General features: G+C 40.2%; 1 protein-coding gene across 1 annotated transcript; it reads right to left on the bottom strand.

Annotated features, from left to right (window-relative positions):
- Positions 1-116: 116 nt before the first annotated feature.
- Positions 117-16022, bottom strand: LOC122556290 (G-protein coupled receptor 35-like). The gene is made up of 2 exons (XM_043702918.1): positions 15951-16022; positions 117-1756 (listed from the first exon to the last, which is right to left on the bottom strand). The coding sequence occupies exon 2, from the start codon at positions 1737-1739 to the stop codon at positions 768-770; it is 972 nt and encodes a 323-aa protein (XP_043558853.1). The 5' UTR covers positions 1740-1756; positions 15951-16022; the 3' UTR covers positions 117-767.
- Between the last annotated feature and the right edge of the window lie 2153 nt (positions 16023-18175).

The following is an 18175-nucleotide window of genomic DNA, read 5'->3' as shown; positions in this document are numbered from 1 at the left end:
ATGTGATGTTAAAATATGCTTAACTTCAATGCATAACATTTAAATAACTTTGAAGTATCTTATAATGATGAGGAATTAACTATATACATCTGTTGTTATAGTAGTTAGCTCGAGTTTTATTCTTTAAAAATACTAATTGTTTGAGATTTAGCTGGAGATTGAATTATATTTTTCCAGTATTTGTTTTTAGATGGAGGTGTTAGGCTTGTGGAACAAAAGTAAGTAGAAGGAAATAAGATGCAAGATCAAAAGTAGTCATTCAACTGGTCGTGGCCTTGTATAATCTGTTTTTTAATCATCTAATTCAACATCATACTAGTTAACAAACTCCCATTGATTGATACTGCCTGAATCATGATCAATATATGGCTGCATTCATTAATTTTATAACATTGGGGATTGTTGGTCTCTCATCTGTTCTTGAAATTCAGAAAGATGCTATTTGACCAGTCTTGTCTATTGGAGTTCTCTGAAAGAGCCATTAGCTCTTCCCATTCCACAGCCCTTTCTCTGTAGCCCTTCAAATTTTCATTTCTCTTTCGGTATGCATTCAGATCCCTTTTATCACATACTGTCTCAGCCAATGCATTCTATGTAGAATATGAGATAGTCACGAATACAGTGATATAAACATGACATCAGTGATGTGCTAGGCTTCAAGACAAGATACAGGTAAGCAATAGTCCAATGGAATGATGGAACAGGGTTGTGCAGTCAATGATCTAATGTTGTATGTCTGCTCCAATGAATATATTCATCATCATGAGCTACTGAATGCCTGACTGCCAAGCGTCTTGAGTGTTCTGAAAAGATACAGTGTAAAGGTTTAAATTGTTACCATTCTTTTTAGTTCGATTTAAAAACTCACGAGTTTCTATGGAGACATAATAATAAATTATTCCATCCAGGCAGCAGTTCATATTAGCTATAGATGAAGACACGCTCATAAAACGACGTACATTAGTCAGCAATTTGCAATCTGGCTTTGACATCTCTTGCAGAAATTCAAGCAATAATCCTGTGTGAAAAGGCATGAAACAAAGAAAAAAGATGATTAGATTTGAGACGACAATTTTTATGCTTCGTCCGAACATGAGGTTTCCCTGGGATTTTGTACTTTTTTTGCAGAGAGTCATGATGATGTGAAATGAGCAAAAGCTCAAAATGAGGAAAGGTATTACAAATCCAAACAACTCAATGGAAATGATGATCCAAGCTTTCGTTGGCTGTACAGTGGTTTTCTGAAAACAAATTTTCTCATCAATGGCATTGTTAAATTTTACTTTCAGGAAAATTGAAAGTGAACATACTAAAATCCAAGTTGCACCACATGCAAATGTGGCTGTCATTGGTGGCCTGAAGTACTTTGCCTTAAATGGGTACTTTATTGCAATGTATCGATCTACGGTTATGCAGACAACGGTGTAGATGCTCACGTACATGTTCACAAAATACAAGCATTCGAGAAATGTGCAGTAGCTCGATCCAAGGTTCCAAGTACTCCTGTAGCTGTACATCTTGAAGGGTAAAGACAGGAGCAGGACACTGTCTGAAATCGACAGGTTTGTCAAAAAAATAATGGTCTCTGTCCATTTCCTGAATTTGCAGCAGAATGCCCATAGGGTCATTGCATTAAATGTTAATCCCAGGAGAAATGTTGGTATAGATATTCCAATCAAAATATAATGCATTTCTTTCGTCAATGAACCATTGCAGTGCACAGTCACATTGTTCGTCATCTTTCCAATTTGCCAAGCTGTAAAACATCAGCATAATATTAAGATTAAAATTGTATGAGTATGGAGCTTTGGTCAAATAACTTGTTACCTGGCTTTCTTCAATAGTTATTGTGTTTTATACCATGTGAATTGTCAACTCTGGTTTATATACACCTTAACAGTTTACCTTGCAACACATGTTTCTTAATGTGTTGTTTCAGTGTATCAGGAGTTGACTGCATCTCATATATAAATTCCATTGGAATTGGTCACATTACCTTTTGTATATCAGTTCCTTTTCTTGGAGAAATGTTAGTCAACAGCACAGAGTTATGACGGCAGAATGTGAACCGATCTTTCCCTCTCTAGCATTTCAGTCGCTCACATTATTACTTTAACATGTATTATGAAGAATCCCAAAACCCATCAGAAATGCCTGTCCGATACTGGCCTCTACCTGCATTCAGGCAGTGAGCTAAGGCACAGAAAACTCAGCTGACGTTGTCGTCATTCACACACACTTCCCAACAAGACAATACAATTTGAAACAAAACCTCACACTGACCTTCAGCCACCTAAAGTCTATGGTCTGGAATTCCCTTTTGATATCTCCCATTTCCATATATTTGTTGAGGGTCCCTGCTAAAGGTAGCCTTAACATCATCTGACCCACATCAAATCCTCTCTCCATGTTATTTTGTCAGTTTAAAACCTGACAAAATGCTTTTTTACGACATTAAATCGTGTATAAATTCAAGCTGCTAGCCCAGCAGCCCTGCAATCAAGTGGAATACTATGTGCTATGAGCTAAATCAATGGGAAGGAGGCAATCATTTTGGTACCTACTGCACTTGTTAATGCATTGAGAAATGAAGTATACTAATCTTAGATAGAATGGGTTGTGGCTGTTCCTCCCTGTCAGTCAAAAGTTAAAAGTGAATAAGACTCTGCGCCTTGTCTTTCAGACAGAGGATCCTATGAATGTCACTGAGAGGTGGAGTAAAGAGCAGAAACATAACTGATGTCATTCTCTAGTGATGGATAGCAGTTGCTGCCTACAAATGGCATTGCAGGATGTAAAATAGAGTTCGCTGTATTACAAAATAAAACGTGTTTTACTTTAGTTTGGAATTGATCTCTCTTCTTTGCAGCATCGCTCTCCTTCTCCATCCTGGAAGTCTCAGTCTCTCTCTCTCTGTCTCTCCCACAAATCCAGTGGCCTCCCATTTTCCTCCAGGCTTCCTGTCATTTCCAGGCAAAATGAAGGCTGATTGTCTGCACAGGCCTGAACCCTGTTCCCCTATAGTCTTCTCCTCACTCCCAATCCCAAAGTGCTATCCCTACTTCTCCTGCTCCCAATGCAGACCTGAAGCTTACTCCCCTTTGGGTCCTCCTCAAACCCAATCCCAAAGTGCTATACTGACCTCTTCTGCTCCCAGTGCAGTTCTGGATTCTGTTCTCCTATAGGATTCTCCTCAAACACAATCCCAAAGTGCTAACCCAACCTCCCCTGCTCCCAATGACCCTGTTCCCTGATAGGCTTCTGCTCACTCCCAATCCCAAAGGGCTAACCCGACCTCCCCAGCTCCCAATGCAGGCCTGAACCCTGCTCCCCTATAGTCTTCTCCTCTCCCAATCCTAAAGCGCTATCCCGACCTCCCCAGCTCATATTTTGGAATGATCCTGGTTTGTATGTACATGTAGGAGGAGTCCTGGGAACAGACTGTAGAGCACAGAGTCCTGTGTCATGGAGCTGCTGGGACAAACCTCAACAAAAACAATTGGATCTCTCTCCAGAGTCCCTTTGCAAAGACCCATTCCAGAAGGAGCCTTTCTTTTATTTCAAAAAATACTTTATTCATCAAAAAATCTGTTTGGGTTGTGTGACAGTCTCTATCCCTCCACAGCCACTTCGATTGAAACTGGCACTGTTTCAGTAACACGGGGTCTGTCTTTTCTCCCATTCATTTCGCTGTGGGTGATTGTCTCCGGGTCCTCCAGAGTACCTCAGACATAGACTTACAGATAACTTCCATTTCATGTACCTGATAATCTCTATTTTTAACACTTACTCTTTTTCTTAGACAATTTAATCTGGATGTAGCAAGTGAAGAGTATGCCATATCTGCATATAATTGCAAAAAATTATAGCTTAAACTTAAACTGCATGAGGTTAAGGTAAAAGCAATGGCTTACCCACCTCCTTCAAAAGAAGGCTTTTGGCCAGCATTATTTTCTTTAGAATTAGAATTCCTACAGTGTGAAAACAGGTCTTTCGGCCCAACAAGTCCATACTGTCCCTTTGAAGAGTATCCCACCGAGGCTCATTACCCTGAACTTCCCCTGACTAATGCATCTAACCTGTACACCCCTGAACACTATGGACAATTTAGCATAGCCAAATCACCTAACCTACTCATTTTTGGACCGTGTTAGGGAATCAGAGCACCCGGACAAAACCCATGCAGACACGGGGAGAATGTGCAAACTTCACACAGACAGTCGCCCGAGGCTGGAGTCGAACCCGAGTCGCTGGCACTGAGGCAACAGTACCAACCACTGAGCCACTGTGCTGCCCCTTTATGAGTATAACATGCTAGATATCTGTTATAGATGTGTAGCCAATATTAGGTTTGGGCTTTTGTGGGAAATTTAATCTTTTGGCATAAGTGCATGCTATGAATACTCAACACAACATAAGATAGGTAAGCATCACAAAAGACCTGATTCTGATGTGGATAGAAATGCACAAATCCCTTTTAGTGGTTGGACTACATGTCATTCCACATATTGCTAAATCAGAATTGAGCAACAGGAAAACCACAACAGATTGGGTAACCCATTATTCATTAGTTGGTGACTGAAAAAAAGCAACTGGCTTCTACCAGTCAGAGTTTATTTATCATTCAAGTCAAACACTGTATAAATTGTGTATTATAAATTCTACTTTCCTTTTGAGATTTTGTATTGTGATTCTTTCCTGGCATTTGTTCAGCTTTTCTCAAAAACGTTTAAAAAGTTAGATGCACTCGAAAGCTGATGGAAACTGAATTGGCATGAAGTGTTTAGTTCTCCTTGTCACGGACAAAGTTTCACAATTCAGGTCCAGAAATGCAACCTCATACTGTGAATACAGTGAGGTTACTGATACATCAAGCTCCAATACAAGAGGAATAAAGCTCAGGTAGGACTTAAAGTTGCCCCAAGAATCAATATGAAACTTAATAAGCATGGCATGGATGCCCAGTGGTTAGCACTGCTGCCTCACAATGCCAGGGACCCAGGTTTGATTCCAACCTCGGGTGATTGTCTGGGTGGAGTTTGCACAGTCTACCTATGTCTGCATGGGTTTCTTGTGGGTGATCTGGTTTCCTCCCACAGTTCAAACACATACAGGTTAGGTTAATTGGCCATGCTAAGTTGCGTATAGTGTTCCAGAATGTGTAGGTTAGGTGCATTAGTCAGGAGAAATGTAAAATTATAGGATAGGGGAATGGGTCTGGGTGGGATACTCGTCAGAGGATCAGTGTGGACTTGTTGGGCCTGTTTTCACTCTTTAGAGATTCTATGATTCTAAATGCCCATTCGAAGGTACTGAATTATTATTTATCAATGGCATCAGTGAGAAGCCATTCAATTTAACAAGAGAAAGGTTTTAGCTATAAGCAGGAAGTGCAAGAAATAAATGCAGATATCTGTGGAAATGAACAGAAGAAAATCCTTCAGAAAATGAAACGCCATCCACAAAACCATTAGAAAAGAAACAAGATTTCAGCTGAAACCATGATTAAGAAAAGGTGAGGGGATATAGAAAAATTTGCTGATGGAAAAATTGGCTTTGATGCCATTAGACCCAGAAAGACCAATTATGATCTCAGTTTATGCATCACAAATTGCATTATGGAATTGTGCAGCAGATGTGGGGTCTTTTGGGGTGGAGGAGAGGGTAGGGAGACAGCAAATGTGTCACGCCCCCTGACTGGTGTGGAAATAAGATGATCACAGATCACGAGGGAATGAATGAGCTGGAAATTTGGTTGTAAAAGATTTAATTGGTTTCTGCTTCAGTGTTTTTTTCAATGCTTGAATGACAAACAAGTAGTTAAAGGCTCATTCTTGAAGTCTTTAAATCATTAGCACAAGGTTTATGTTGAGTGATAATAAGGAGAAAGTGAGGACTGCAAATGTTGGAAAAGTCAGAGTTGAAAAGTGTGGTGCTGCAAAAGCGCCGCAGGTCAGGCAGCATCAGAGGAGCAGGAGAGTCATTTCAGGCACAAGCCCTTCCTCAGGGAATGTGGAGGGGGAAGGGGGATGAGAGATAAATAGAGGGACTGGGGGTGGAGCTGAGGGAGATTAGGTGGGAAGGCAATAGGTGGATGCTGGTGGGGTATAATTGTGATAGGTCAGTGTGGTAGGTGGAGCAGGTAGGTGGGAAGGAAGATGAACAGATAGGACAGGTCAAGAGGGTGATGCTGAGTTGGAGAGTTGGATCTGGGATGAGGTGTGGGTAAGGCAGATTTGGAAACTAGTGAAGCTGATGTTGATATTGTGTGGTTGGAGGGTCCCAAGGCAGAAGATGAAGCATTGTTCCTCCAGATGTCGGGTGGCTTGGGGTTGGCGGTGGAGGAGGCACAAGACTTGCATGTCCTTGGTGGAGTGGGAGGGGGAGTTGAAGTGATCGGCCACAGAGCAGTTGGCTTGTTTGGTGCGTGTGTCCCAGAGATGTCCCCTGAAACGCTCTGCAAATTGGCATTCTGTCTCCCTGATGTAGAGGAGACCACCTCAAGAGCAACAGACACAGTAGATGAGGTGGATGGATGTGCAGAAAAATCTCTGCCGGATGTGAAAAAATCCTTTGGGGACTTGAAGGGAGATGACGGGGGAGGTGTGAGCACAGGTTTTACACCTCATGCAGTGGAAAGGGAAGGTGTTGGGAGTGGAGGGTGGGTTGGTGATAATAAGATTGTAAAAACATGACGTCAGGGAGTCCTGTACAATACATTTACATCACTGATGCATTATCAGCATCAATGAATGAGAACACAAAGGCAATGAGAAACATGTAGTACATTGATGATTCCTTTCAACATGGTTGTATAGTTTTATAAATATTTGAACAGGAGATGAAGTGAAGGTGAGGACTGATGCAAAGGAGGGCAGGCAGAGGAGATTACACCATTAGTTATCGCCCAGGTCAGTGCTGTCTCTACAGAGGGGACAAATGACCAATAGCTCTCAAGTGTTTTTATTGCTCGCAGGGTAAATACCACCTGCTTCTCTGCTGCCTTACACTTTATTTCTGCTACTGCATTCACCTCCCACCAAGGCTCATGTTCTATCCTCCTGACCATAGGCTTCACAATCTTCCCTCAGTACCTCTCACCCTCTGAAAGCTCCTATAGCAATAACCCCACATGCTCACTGCACTACCTACTCATTCCCTCAGAACACTTGCTGCAACAGTGAGCCACCCAGTTCATCTCACTCAATCCCTCCCTTTTTGTCGACAATAGGCCAAGCAACTATAACCCACCTCGCTACTTGTCAAAAGCATAGTAGATGGATTGCTCTGGAAGTCAAGAAAGGCCTTGCTGGAGTTCTTATCATATTCTGCCATTAATTTCACCATAGCCCAAGTTGCTTTGACTCCTGTAAGATTCCACCTTTTATTTTCTTAGATATTCTGGTGAATTTGATGGTGCTCCCGGGAAAGAATTCTTTCGACAGCTTTGACCATTGCTTCTTCCCATTCCTCTTCAAAGTCTTCTTTGTCTGCAATGAGCAGCAGACACCATTGCATTCAAACCTACTTAAGCCCTAACTTGCAAAGAACTCTGATAAACTAATTCCAATCAATCCTTTGACATTGTAAGCGTTTTCTTTATTCTACAACTACAACACCTACTACCTTATCCAGGTGCCTAGAAGTCTCAAGATGTTTCCAAATGCTCCAAATTTTACTTGTGTTTGTAAGTGGATTTACGTCTGCGGTTACGTGTTGCAGTAAGGGGTTGTTGATTCGTCAACAATAACCTCCATATAATTCAGAACCAAGCAGTTTTTCAAAAAAGTGCTTTAAATTTTGACTGGTGGCAGTGTAGAGAGTCAGCTAGCTCAGCTTGTTGGTTTGCAAAGCAGTGAAGTGCCCACAGCTTTGGTTCATTTCCTGTACCTGCTGAGGTTACCATGAAAGACTCATTAATATGAATGATTTGGTTGTGAATATAGGGAATGTGGTTGGTAAGTTTGCAGATGACGCCAAATTCGGTGGTGTAGTGGACAGTGAAGATTATCTCAGAGTACAATGGGACCTTGATTATTTGGGCCAATGGGCTGAGGAGTGGCAGATGGAGTTTAATTTAGATAAATGTGTGGTGTTACATTTTGGTAAGACAGATCAGGGCAGGACTTATACACTTAATGGTAGGCTCCTAGGGAGTATTACCAAACAAAGAGACCTAGGGGTGCAGATGCATAGTTCCTTGAAAGTGGAATCACAGGTACACTGGGTGGTGAAAAAGGCGTTTGGCACGCTTGCCTTCATTGGTCAGCTCACTGAGTATAGGAGTCGGGATGTCATGTTGCGTCTATTCAGAACATTAGTGAGGCCAATTTTAGAATATTGTGTATAATTCTGGTCACTTTTCTACAGTCATAGAGATGTATAGTACAGAAACACACCCTTTGGTCCAACCCATCCATGCCGACCATGTCGATATCCCATATAAATCTAGTCCCATTTGTCAGCATTTGGCCCATATCCCTCTAAACCCTTTTTATTCATATACCTATCCAGTTGCCTTTTAAATGCTTCATTGTACCAGCCTCCACCACCTCCTCTGGTAGCTCATTCCATACACGCACCACCCTCTGCATGGAAAAAGTTGCCCCTCAGGTCCTTTTAAGTCTTTCCCCTCTCACCTTAAATCCATGCCCTCTAGTTTTGGAACCCCACTCTGGGGAAAATACCTTGCCTATTTACTCTAACCATGCCCTCATGATTTTATAAACTTCCATAATGTCACTCCTTGGCCTTAGTGCTCCAGGGAAAACAGCCCCAGCCTATTCAGCCTCTCCCTATAGCTCAAAACCTCCAAACCTGGCAACATCCTTGTAAATCTTTTCTTCACCCTCTCAAGTTTAACAACATGCTTCTGTAGAATATTGCCAGGGTACAATTTAAAAGGCATCTGGATGGTCATATGAATAGGAAAGGTTCAGAGAGATACGAGCCAAATGCTGGCAAATGGGACTAGGTCATATTGGTATGCCAGGTCATAGAGCCATAATCATAGAAACAGACTCTTCGGTCCAACTTATCCATGCCGACCAGATGTCCTAACCGAATCTAGTCCAATTTGCCAGCACTTGGTCCATATTCTTCTTATTCATACACCCATCCAGATGCCTCTTAAATGTTGTAATTGTACCAGCCCCAACCACTTCCTCTGGCAGCTCATTCCATACATGCACCACTGCCTGCATGAAAGAATTGCCCATTAGGTCCCTTTTAAATCTTTCCCCTCTCAACCTAAACCTATGCCCTCTAGTTCTAGACTCCCCACCTTAGGAAAAAGACCTTGTCTATTTACACTATCCATGCCCCCTCCTGGTTTTATAAACCTTGATAAGGTCATCCCTCAGCCTCCGACACTCCAGAGAAACCAGCACCCCAGCGTGGACAGGTTGGACAGAAAGATCGGTTTCTGTGCTGTATAGCTGTCTGACTCTATGACATCCAAGGAGAAAGTGAGGACTGCAGATGCTGGAGATCAGAGCTGAAAAATGTGTTGCTGGAAAAGCACAGCAGGTCAGACAGCATCAGAGGAGCAGGAGAATCAGAGGAGCAGGAAGAAGGGCTTATGCCCGAAACGTCGATTCTCCTGTCCCTGTCATCCGCAAGGTGTGATGACCCACTACCTATTGTCTGTCTAATGAGATACCAGTTTCTATGCTCTGACAGGATTATAGTGACTTTAGCCTTACAGTAATTGTATGGTTTTTAAATTGTTCCTTATAGAGGAGTAGCATAGTGGCGATGTCACTGGACTAGTAATCCAGGCTAATGTTTTGAGGATGTGGGTTTGAATCCTACCATAGCAAATGTAAAATCTGAATTCAGCAAAATCTAGAAATGAAATGTGAGTCTAATGGTGACCATGTAATCATTGTTGTAAACCACCCATTTGCCCTTTAGAGAAGAAAATCTGTCATCCTTAGCAATTCTGATTTACACGTGATTTGAGATCCCAAAGCTATGGTGATTATATCTTAACTGCCCTCTGTAATAGCCTAATGAGCCACTTAATTCAAAAGCAGTTGGAGATAACAAATGTTACACCCACACAGAATGAAGAATTTGCATATTTCGCAAGACTAATTTGTGACCTTTGAGTTAGTTTTACCAATGTTGAGCTAGCAGCAGGTCCCACCTAAACACTCAGTTTCCTTCCTTTGGACACCCTGTCATAGCCCTTTAGGAGTGAATTAATCACTGACTGAGGGTTTGGACTAATTGCATTTGTCTGCAGGACAGTGCAATTTAAAAAATATAAATTGGCTACTTAGACTACAAGGACACCAAATAATCTGTTTTATAAGATTTTAAATGGGATTATTGCTTTAATTCGTTAATTAACTGATTGGTGTAATTAATATTACCAAAATAATTTTTGGTGTCTTTTTAACCACTGAATTTGACTGATTTCAAATCAGATTGTACAGAGATAAAGGATGGATGTTTTGCAGGTTACTGGCAGGTGGATGGGAATCTTGTTGACCAGTTGGAGGACTGGTGGAGAAAGCCAGTAAGGTCTTTGGGGAAGGTCCAACAGAATCTGATGCCCATCAAGCACTCAAGTGGAACCCATCAGCCTGTTCCTATGTGAGATGATCAGCAGCCAGACTCCTGCTCCAGAGAGCTGCAGACGTGTTGACGAGTCAGAGGCTTATAGAACATAAAATGTTACAATGCAGCACAGACCCTTCGGCCCTCGATGATACGCTGACCTGTGAAAAATAATCTGATGCCCATCTAACCTACACCGTTCCATTATTATCCATATGTACGCCCAATGCCCATTTAACAGCCCTTAACGTTGGCAAGTCTACTACTGTTGCAGGCAGGCCGTTCCATGCCCCTACTAATCTCTGAGTGAAGAAACTACCCCTAATATCCATCCTAAATCTATCACCCCTCAATTTAAAGCTATGTCCCCTCGTGTTTACCTTCACCATCTCAGGAAAAAGGCTCTCACTGTCCACTCTTTCTAACCCTCTGATTATCTTATACATCTCAATTAAGTCTCCTCTCAACCTTCTTCTCTCCAACGAAGGCAGCCTCAGATCCCTCAGCCTTTCCTCGTAAGACCTTCCTTCCTTGTCACTTCTAAATATATTAACAAGATATTTTGATGTAAAACTCATTTCACAAACAACTGTATTTTAATAAAGGTTGTACGATTGCATTGGCTCAGGGTAGATCTTGCACTCAGTGATATTAAGTTGGTTTGACAAAAAAAATCTCAAGGTAAGTAAAATCACATTTCAAAATGGGTGCAATTCTGGGCAGAAATTAAGCCAGAATCAGCAAATGTACTAAATCGAAAACTTTATCACTCATTCTATATGATTACATAAAATCACCAGCAATTAATACAATCTGTTTTTCCCACTGTACTTCAAAGTGACTAACTTCAATAAGGGCAGTCTACGGTACTTCTAAATGTACTGAAAGCTTTAATTATTCAAAAGGGACTATTTATTATATCTTTAGATCATTCTCAGTCACATGTATGCATCCCCATTAGCATCTCTTGCTCATTCACCAACCCTTCATTCTATTTCCAAGTTAACTGCAGGTGGGTTAGACCATTAGACCATAAGAAACAGGAATGGGAGTAGGACATTCAGCCCTCGAGCCTACTCTGCCATTCAATAGGATCATGGCTGATCTGACATTCGCGTATCTACTTTCCTTCATTTTCCCTGTAACCCTTGATTCCCCAATGACCAAGAATCTATCCCTCTCAGCTTTAAATAGACACAAACCCCAACAGCTGTATGTGGCAACAAGTTCAAAATACTCACAACCCTTTGAGAGAAGAAATTCTCCCTGATCTTAGACTTAAATTAGGGCCTCTTTATTCTAAGTCTATGTCCTTTGGTCCTAGACTCTCCCATAACAGGAAAATTCCTCTTAAATTTACCCGTCAAGTCCCTTAAGAATCTGATATGTTTCAATGAGATTGCCTCTCAATCTTCTAAACTCCACTGAGGAGAGTCTCAATCTGTTTAGCCTTCACTCATAAGATAACCTCTCCATACCAGGGATCATCCTCGTGGACTTTCTCTGAACTTTTCCCAATGAAATAATATTTTTCCTCAAATAAGGGGACTAAAACTACTCACAGGATTCCAGATGTGGTCTCACCAGCACCTTGTACAGTCGCAGCTAGATTTCTTTACTCTTATACCCCTTTAAAATAAGGGCCAGCATTCATTAGTCTTCTGGATTGTAAGCTCTATGCTAAATTTCTGTATTTAGTGCACAAGTACCCCCAAGTCCCTTTGTATTGCAGCTTTTTGCAAAATTTTCTCCATTTATATAATACTTTGCTCTTTTATTCTCCTTTCTAAATGGACAATTTCATATTTTCCAGCATTATACTACATTTGCCAACTGTTTGCCCACTTAACTTATCAATACCTCCTCTAAACTGTTTGCAATCCTCTCACAATTTGCCTTTCCATCTACTTTTGTATTGTCTGCAAATTTGAGTACAGTACGCTCACTTTCTTCCTCCAAGCCATTAAGGTATTAGAAACAGTTGTGGTCCAGCACTGATCTCTGTGAAACCCCACTGGCTATAGGTCACCAACCTGAAAAAGAACCCCTGATCCCCACTCGCTGTATCCTGCCTATAGGCTAATTCTCTGTCCATGCCAATACACTACCTCCAACTCAGTGGCCTCTTATCCTGTGACTTAACGTTTTGTGAGGTACCTTGTTGAATGCCATTTGAAAGTCCAAGTACAACCTCAATCCACCTCTGGTTGAGATTTCCTCAAAAAGCTCCAATAAATTAAGTAGCCGTGAATTCCCTTTCTTGAAGCCCTGTCGACTTTGATAAATTGGATTATGATTTTTTCAAAAGACTTGCTATTAGCTCCTTTATAATGGATTCCAATACTTTTCCAGCAAAAAATGCTAGTCAAATTGGCCTACAGTTACCCACATTTGCCTCCCTCTTTTTTGAATAGGAGAGCCATATTGACAGTTTTCCAAATCTCTGGTATTACTTCGGCATCCAGGGATTTTTGGAAAATTACAACCCAATGTATCCATTATCTCTGTCACTTCCTCTTTTACTATCATAGGATCCAAGCCATCAAGACCAGGCCACTTCTCAGCTTTCAGCAGTTTTTATAATGCTACTTCTAGTGATGGTCATAGCATTTAATTTTCCTCCTGTATTTCTTAGTATTAATGGTATGTTTGAAGTATCTTCCGTCATAAAGAATGATAGAAAATATCTATTTAACTCCTCTATCATTTCTTTGTTCTTATAACTGTTCCTCCAGATTCATTTTCTAATGGGCCTATGTTCACTTTGACCTCTATTCCTTTTTATATATTTAAATAAGCTTAGTTTTTGTATTCCTCACTAATTTGCCCTTATAGTTTACTTTTTCTGTCATTATTGTCTTTCTAACGTGTTATCTCTTTAATCTTTTTGACCCTGTGTGAGTTTGCTCGTGGCTCAGTTAGTAATCTGGAATTTATGACCTTTTGCTTCTGTTTATTAATTTAGCCCCTAGCTGCTCATATCCCTCAGCAGAACGTCTTTCCATTTTCTACGCATATTGCTGATCTCCACATAGACCATAACAACTGATCTTTCCCCTCCAAGTTCCTCTGCAGCTCAGATGAGATATCCTAAACCTGGGCACTAAGCAGACAACACAACCATTGGGATGCTCAATCTTGGACACAGAGAACAGTGTCTACTCCCCTGACTGTACTATCCCTGATTACAACTACATTTCTTTTTCCTCCAACCGCTTGAGTGGCTTCCTCTACCATGTCACGATTGTCAGTTTGCTCATCCTTCCTTCGGTTCTCACTCTCATCTACACAGGAAGCAACTATCTCCCATAGTTTATATTGTATTGAAATGTATGGGTGTAGGAATTAGAATACTGTAGGAACATGTAATTAAAATAAACTTTAGACAGACACATAGATAAACCAGATAGACTGTTCAATACTGCAGATAGAAATGTGAGAAAGGAACATCAGCCACTGAGTAGATTTCTGAATAGATAAAGAATAAGCCATTTTTTCTATAAAGATTGAAGGGGATAGGGGATTATAGCCTGCAATCAATTGCAGGAAGTATTTGTGCACATAACCATTCAATATTTGTGTTCCTAAATTCTCTGCCTTAAAGCAAGCCTTCAACCATTATTTGCTGAAATGTGGCAAAGTGTTGGATTTTTAGTTATTGGTAAAGGAAGGAGGCAAGCATTGAAGTTCACATTCAAAATGTAACATTTACTTTACTTGATATTTATGATGAAGTAAAGCAGTGAAATTAACTATGAAGTCAGCTGACATATCAACAGAAGATAACAAACTCGCTCTTCAGGCTGCTGCCAGATATGTATGAGATGCTGAGAGGAGCTAACTTATCAGCTTTGATAAGTCCTATCTATGCCTGTGGATTTTAAGGCCAACCTCATGAGAATTTGCAATCATCTGTATTCATGTGTCTCTTGATACAAGTCATTAAATGGGCCAACATGAAAATATGTATAAATGTATGGAGATTATTAAACAGACTAAGATAGTTCATATGATATAGAACTGCATAACTATTTAAATTAGAATACTATAGGATAATTGATATTGTTTAATCCTTGCCAATCAGACAGCACTGAGGTAAAGCATGATGAGTATACTTAAAAGAAGAAATGAGACTGTGGGCCAGGAATTAATCTATAAAAGAAAGTACTTCATTTCTCTTTGTCTGACAATTGGAAGACTTATTCCAAACTACTGGACAGTGTACAAAGAAAAATTTGCCCAGGATAAACAGTCAGAATTGTGCACACATGAAAAAAAAAGTAAACATAATGTTACAAACCCTGGCTGGATTGCAAAATTTAGGGTATATTTTGCTGAGCAATTCATATACCAGTATCATAAATGGGAATTCATCATCATCAAAGAACATTACTGACAAATTTCACAAGTACTTCATTAGTTGTAATGTACAATACTGTATCTTAGAGTCATGAAAGATGGTGTAAAAATGCAAGACATGTTGATTGCAGAATTTAAGGGCAGCAATAGACCGTTTAGGATGGAGATGAGGAGATATTTCTTCACCCAAAGAGTGGTGAGCCTGTGGAATTCATTACCAAAGGAAGTAGTTGATACCAAAACATTGAATGTATTCAAGAGGCAGCTAGATATAGCACTGGAGCAAATTGGGTAAAAAGTTATGAGGAAAAAGCAGGATTAGGCTATTGAGTTGGACAATCAGACTTAAGTGTGATGAATGGTGGAGCAGGTTCAAAGGGCCGAAAAGCCTCCTCCTGTTCCTATTTTCTATGTTTCCATGTTATTAGGACTAGTAGCAATAGGGTAGCAACCAATCACAGAAAATAATGTAGCTAATTTAGACTGGAGATAATTTTGACTTGTGAATGTGAACAAGCAATCATTTTACATGTTTAAGCTACTTTTATGCAGTACAATATGAGACTCATGATGCTTTTGTAAAATAAAAACTGACAGCTTTGGACCCAGATTCAAGTTTTTTGTGCTTTAGTTCTAAGAATCCATAACTTTTCTTTCAAAAGGCACTGATACAAGAAAAGTTAGTGAGTAAGAGAAAAGCATTAAGCAAAGATAACTGGAATTTAAAAGTAGATAACAGTGAATATTTTATCCTCTTCCAAACATATTTAGCTTCATTCTAATAGATCAAACTATTTTGGGACCTGGAACACATTAAAAGACTCCTAAGAAGTGCAGTAATTGCAACCATCAATGGGAATTCTGCTTGTGTAATGTTACCACAGTTTTAGCGGATGATATTTTGTTCATTTGACAATTAGGACCCGTAGTAATCTTTGGTTTAATAATATTTTATCATGCTGCTGCTACTCAAGCAGCTGGCTCTAACTGTACTTATACAAATGAGAATAATCAGAAATGCTTACCAGTTTTCTGAAGAAATTCATAAAAGACGTATTTCGCCTGTACCCTTAGTTTTCTTAGGTATCAGTGCTGTGCATCTGAAATAAATTCTGGATATTTGTATTATGTCTCAGAAAGTGGTTTGACTTTTATACAAATGTCATTGGTCTGTCCTTATCAGTATTGAACATATTTAGAGAACTTCCTGGAGATCTCACTGAGAGAATCGGAGGGTGTGAAGCAAAGCAGATCATATTTGTGGTTTGGGTCTGGACATGTCATGCTTCTCTTGGTTTCAGAATCTCAAGCATATCGTTAAAGGTAATTACTGCTCTGATTGAGTCTTCAGTAGCCCATTTGAAAATAGCTGAGGAAGGAAAATCCAATAACAATGATGAATGAGACATAATAGTTCAATTGGTCTCATATAGTTCGAAATGGAAGTCCAATGTGACCAGAACAATCATTTCCAAAAAGAATTGATTTTGTTATCTGTTTCCCCCATAATTATAGCTAAAAGATGAACAATGAATACAGCAGGAGGTTGGGCCTGATGCCTTCAGGCCAAACCAGTTCCTGCTTGGTGCATAAAATAAGCATAAGGCCCTTTAGTCACACACTACAAGGCCTGGTGTTTGTTAGGCTGGCAGAGAGGCCCCAACCAGTGCAGGGGGACATGATGGCTTCATGATATCATATAACTGGGTTAGTATGTGATGTAGACTAGTCCTTGGGGATGTGAATTCAAATATCATGACAATTAGAATTAAATTTCAACTAATTTGGTATTGAAAACCTGTCTCAGTAATGGTGAAACTATCATTGATTGCTGTAAAGAACCATTTGTTTCACTAATGTCCTATCAGGAAGAACATCTGCCATCCTTATCTGAACTACCCTACATAGGACTCCACAGCAATGTGTTGGATGCCTATCTCTTGAAAACATCCACTCAGGTAAAAGGCATGGATGAGTTGGGCATACTACCTCTGGTTCCATGCTATATATCTCTATTCATCTTACGCTATGGCAATTAGGAATGAACCATGCAAGAATAATAAAAAGTAAGCCAACCTTGCCATCCAAATAGCCTTACAAATGTTTTTGGTGCATCATTTTTTCATTGTTTTGTGGGACGTAGCTATCACTAGTTGCCCATTTCTCATTATCCTTGAAAAGGTGGTGATGAGATGTCTTCTTCAAGCATTGCAATCCACGTGATGAAGGCACACTGACCATGCTGTTAGAAGGAGGTTTACAGGTTTTCGAGGCAGTGAAGACTGTGAACCAAGGGGAAAGTAGTAAAGATCAGAGGTTGGTAAGGTGTGGTTCAAACGGGCTTGATTGTTTCTATAGTGCATCTTACAGAGGGTACACTCTCCGCTGTGCATTGGTGGTACTGGGATTGAATGAGATGCTGATAAATTAGGCTGCTTTATTCTTGATGATGTTGAGTTTCTTGAATATGTTCAAGTAGCACACAGCCTGGCCAGAAAATACTGAATTATATTCCTAACCTGTGCTATTTAAAAAGTGGCAGGTTTGCCAAGTCTGGACGTTAGTTAAACACTGTGGAATTCTGAAACTCTGTCTTGCTATTCTGCACAGGATTGAAATGACTGTTCCAATTCAGTTTCTGATAAATGGTAGGCCCCATAATTTTGATGGTAATGCTGTTGAATGTGAAGAAGAAATGGTTAGTTTTTCTCTTTGTCAAAATGGTAATTGCCTGCCACAATGTTGCACAATCAAATTGCCACCTGTCAGCCCAAGCTTGACTGCTTCCTTGATCTTGTGCAAATGAACATGGGCTGCTTCAGTACCGAGAAGTTGCGCATGGGACAGAACACTCTGCAAAATGTCCTTACCTTGGACTGAAAGATGGAAGGCTGAGATGACCGGCATCCAGCAATCACAATCATCTTCCACATAGAGAGACTTGAACTTAATAGGGAGGAAAAGACAAGGGAAAGGTAAAGACTTGAATTCAAGTTTTCTAAAAAGGAAAGAGGTTGGAAATTAGAATTGGACAGAGAATGTCTTTGATTGTGTAAACAAGGAGGAACAAGAAGATTTGATTATTTTAATCTTGTTTTGTATTTAATTGGGAATATTCACATAACGTGAAATGCTAGGTGTTGAAAGGTATCTTGTGCCAGGCTTTCTGATGAGTGTAGATTGCCACTTCAACCTTTTTTACAAAAAAATTCCACTCGAGGCTCCCTCAGCAACACAAAGGGTGTCCTTC

This window comes from Chiloscyllium plagiosum, chromosome 13, assembly GCF_004010195.1.
Source record: "Chiloscyllium plagiosum isolate BGI_BamShark_2017 chromosome 13, ASM401019v2, whole genome shotgun sequence".
NCBI lineage: Eukaryota > Metazoa > Chordata > Chondrichthyes > Orectolobiformes > Hemiscylliidae > Chiloscyllium > Chiloscyllium plagiosum.
Note: the sequence above shows the minus strand (reverse complement) of the source record. Positions and strands in the feature narration are given on the sequence as shown.

What these genes read in the sequence shown, in the direction of transcription:
- LOC122556290 (XM_043702918.1), bottom strand. Translation starts at nt 1,739, where the DNA reads ATGACGAACAATGTGACTGTGCACTGCAATGGTTCATTGACGAAAGAA.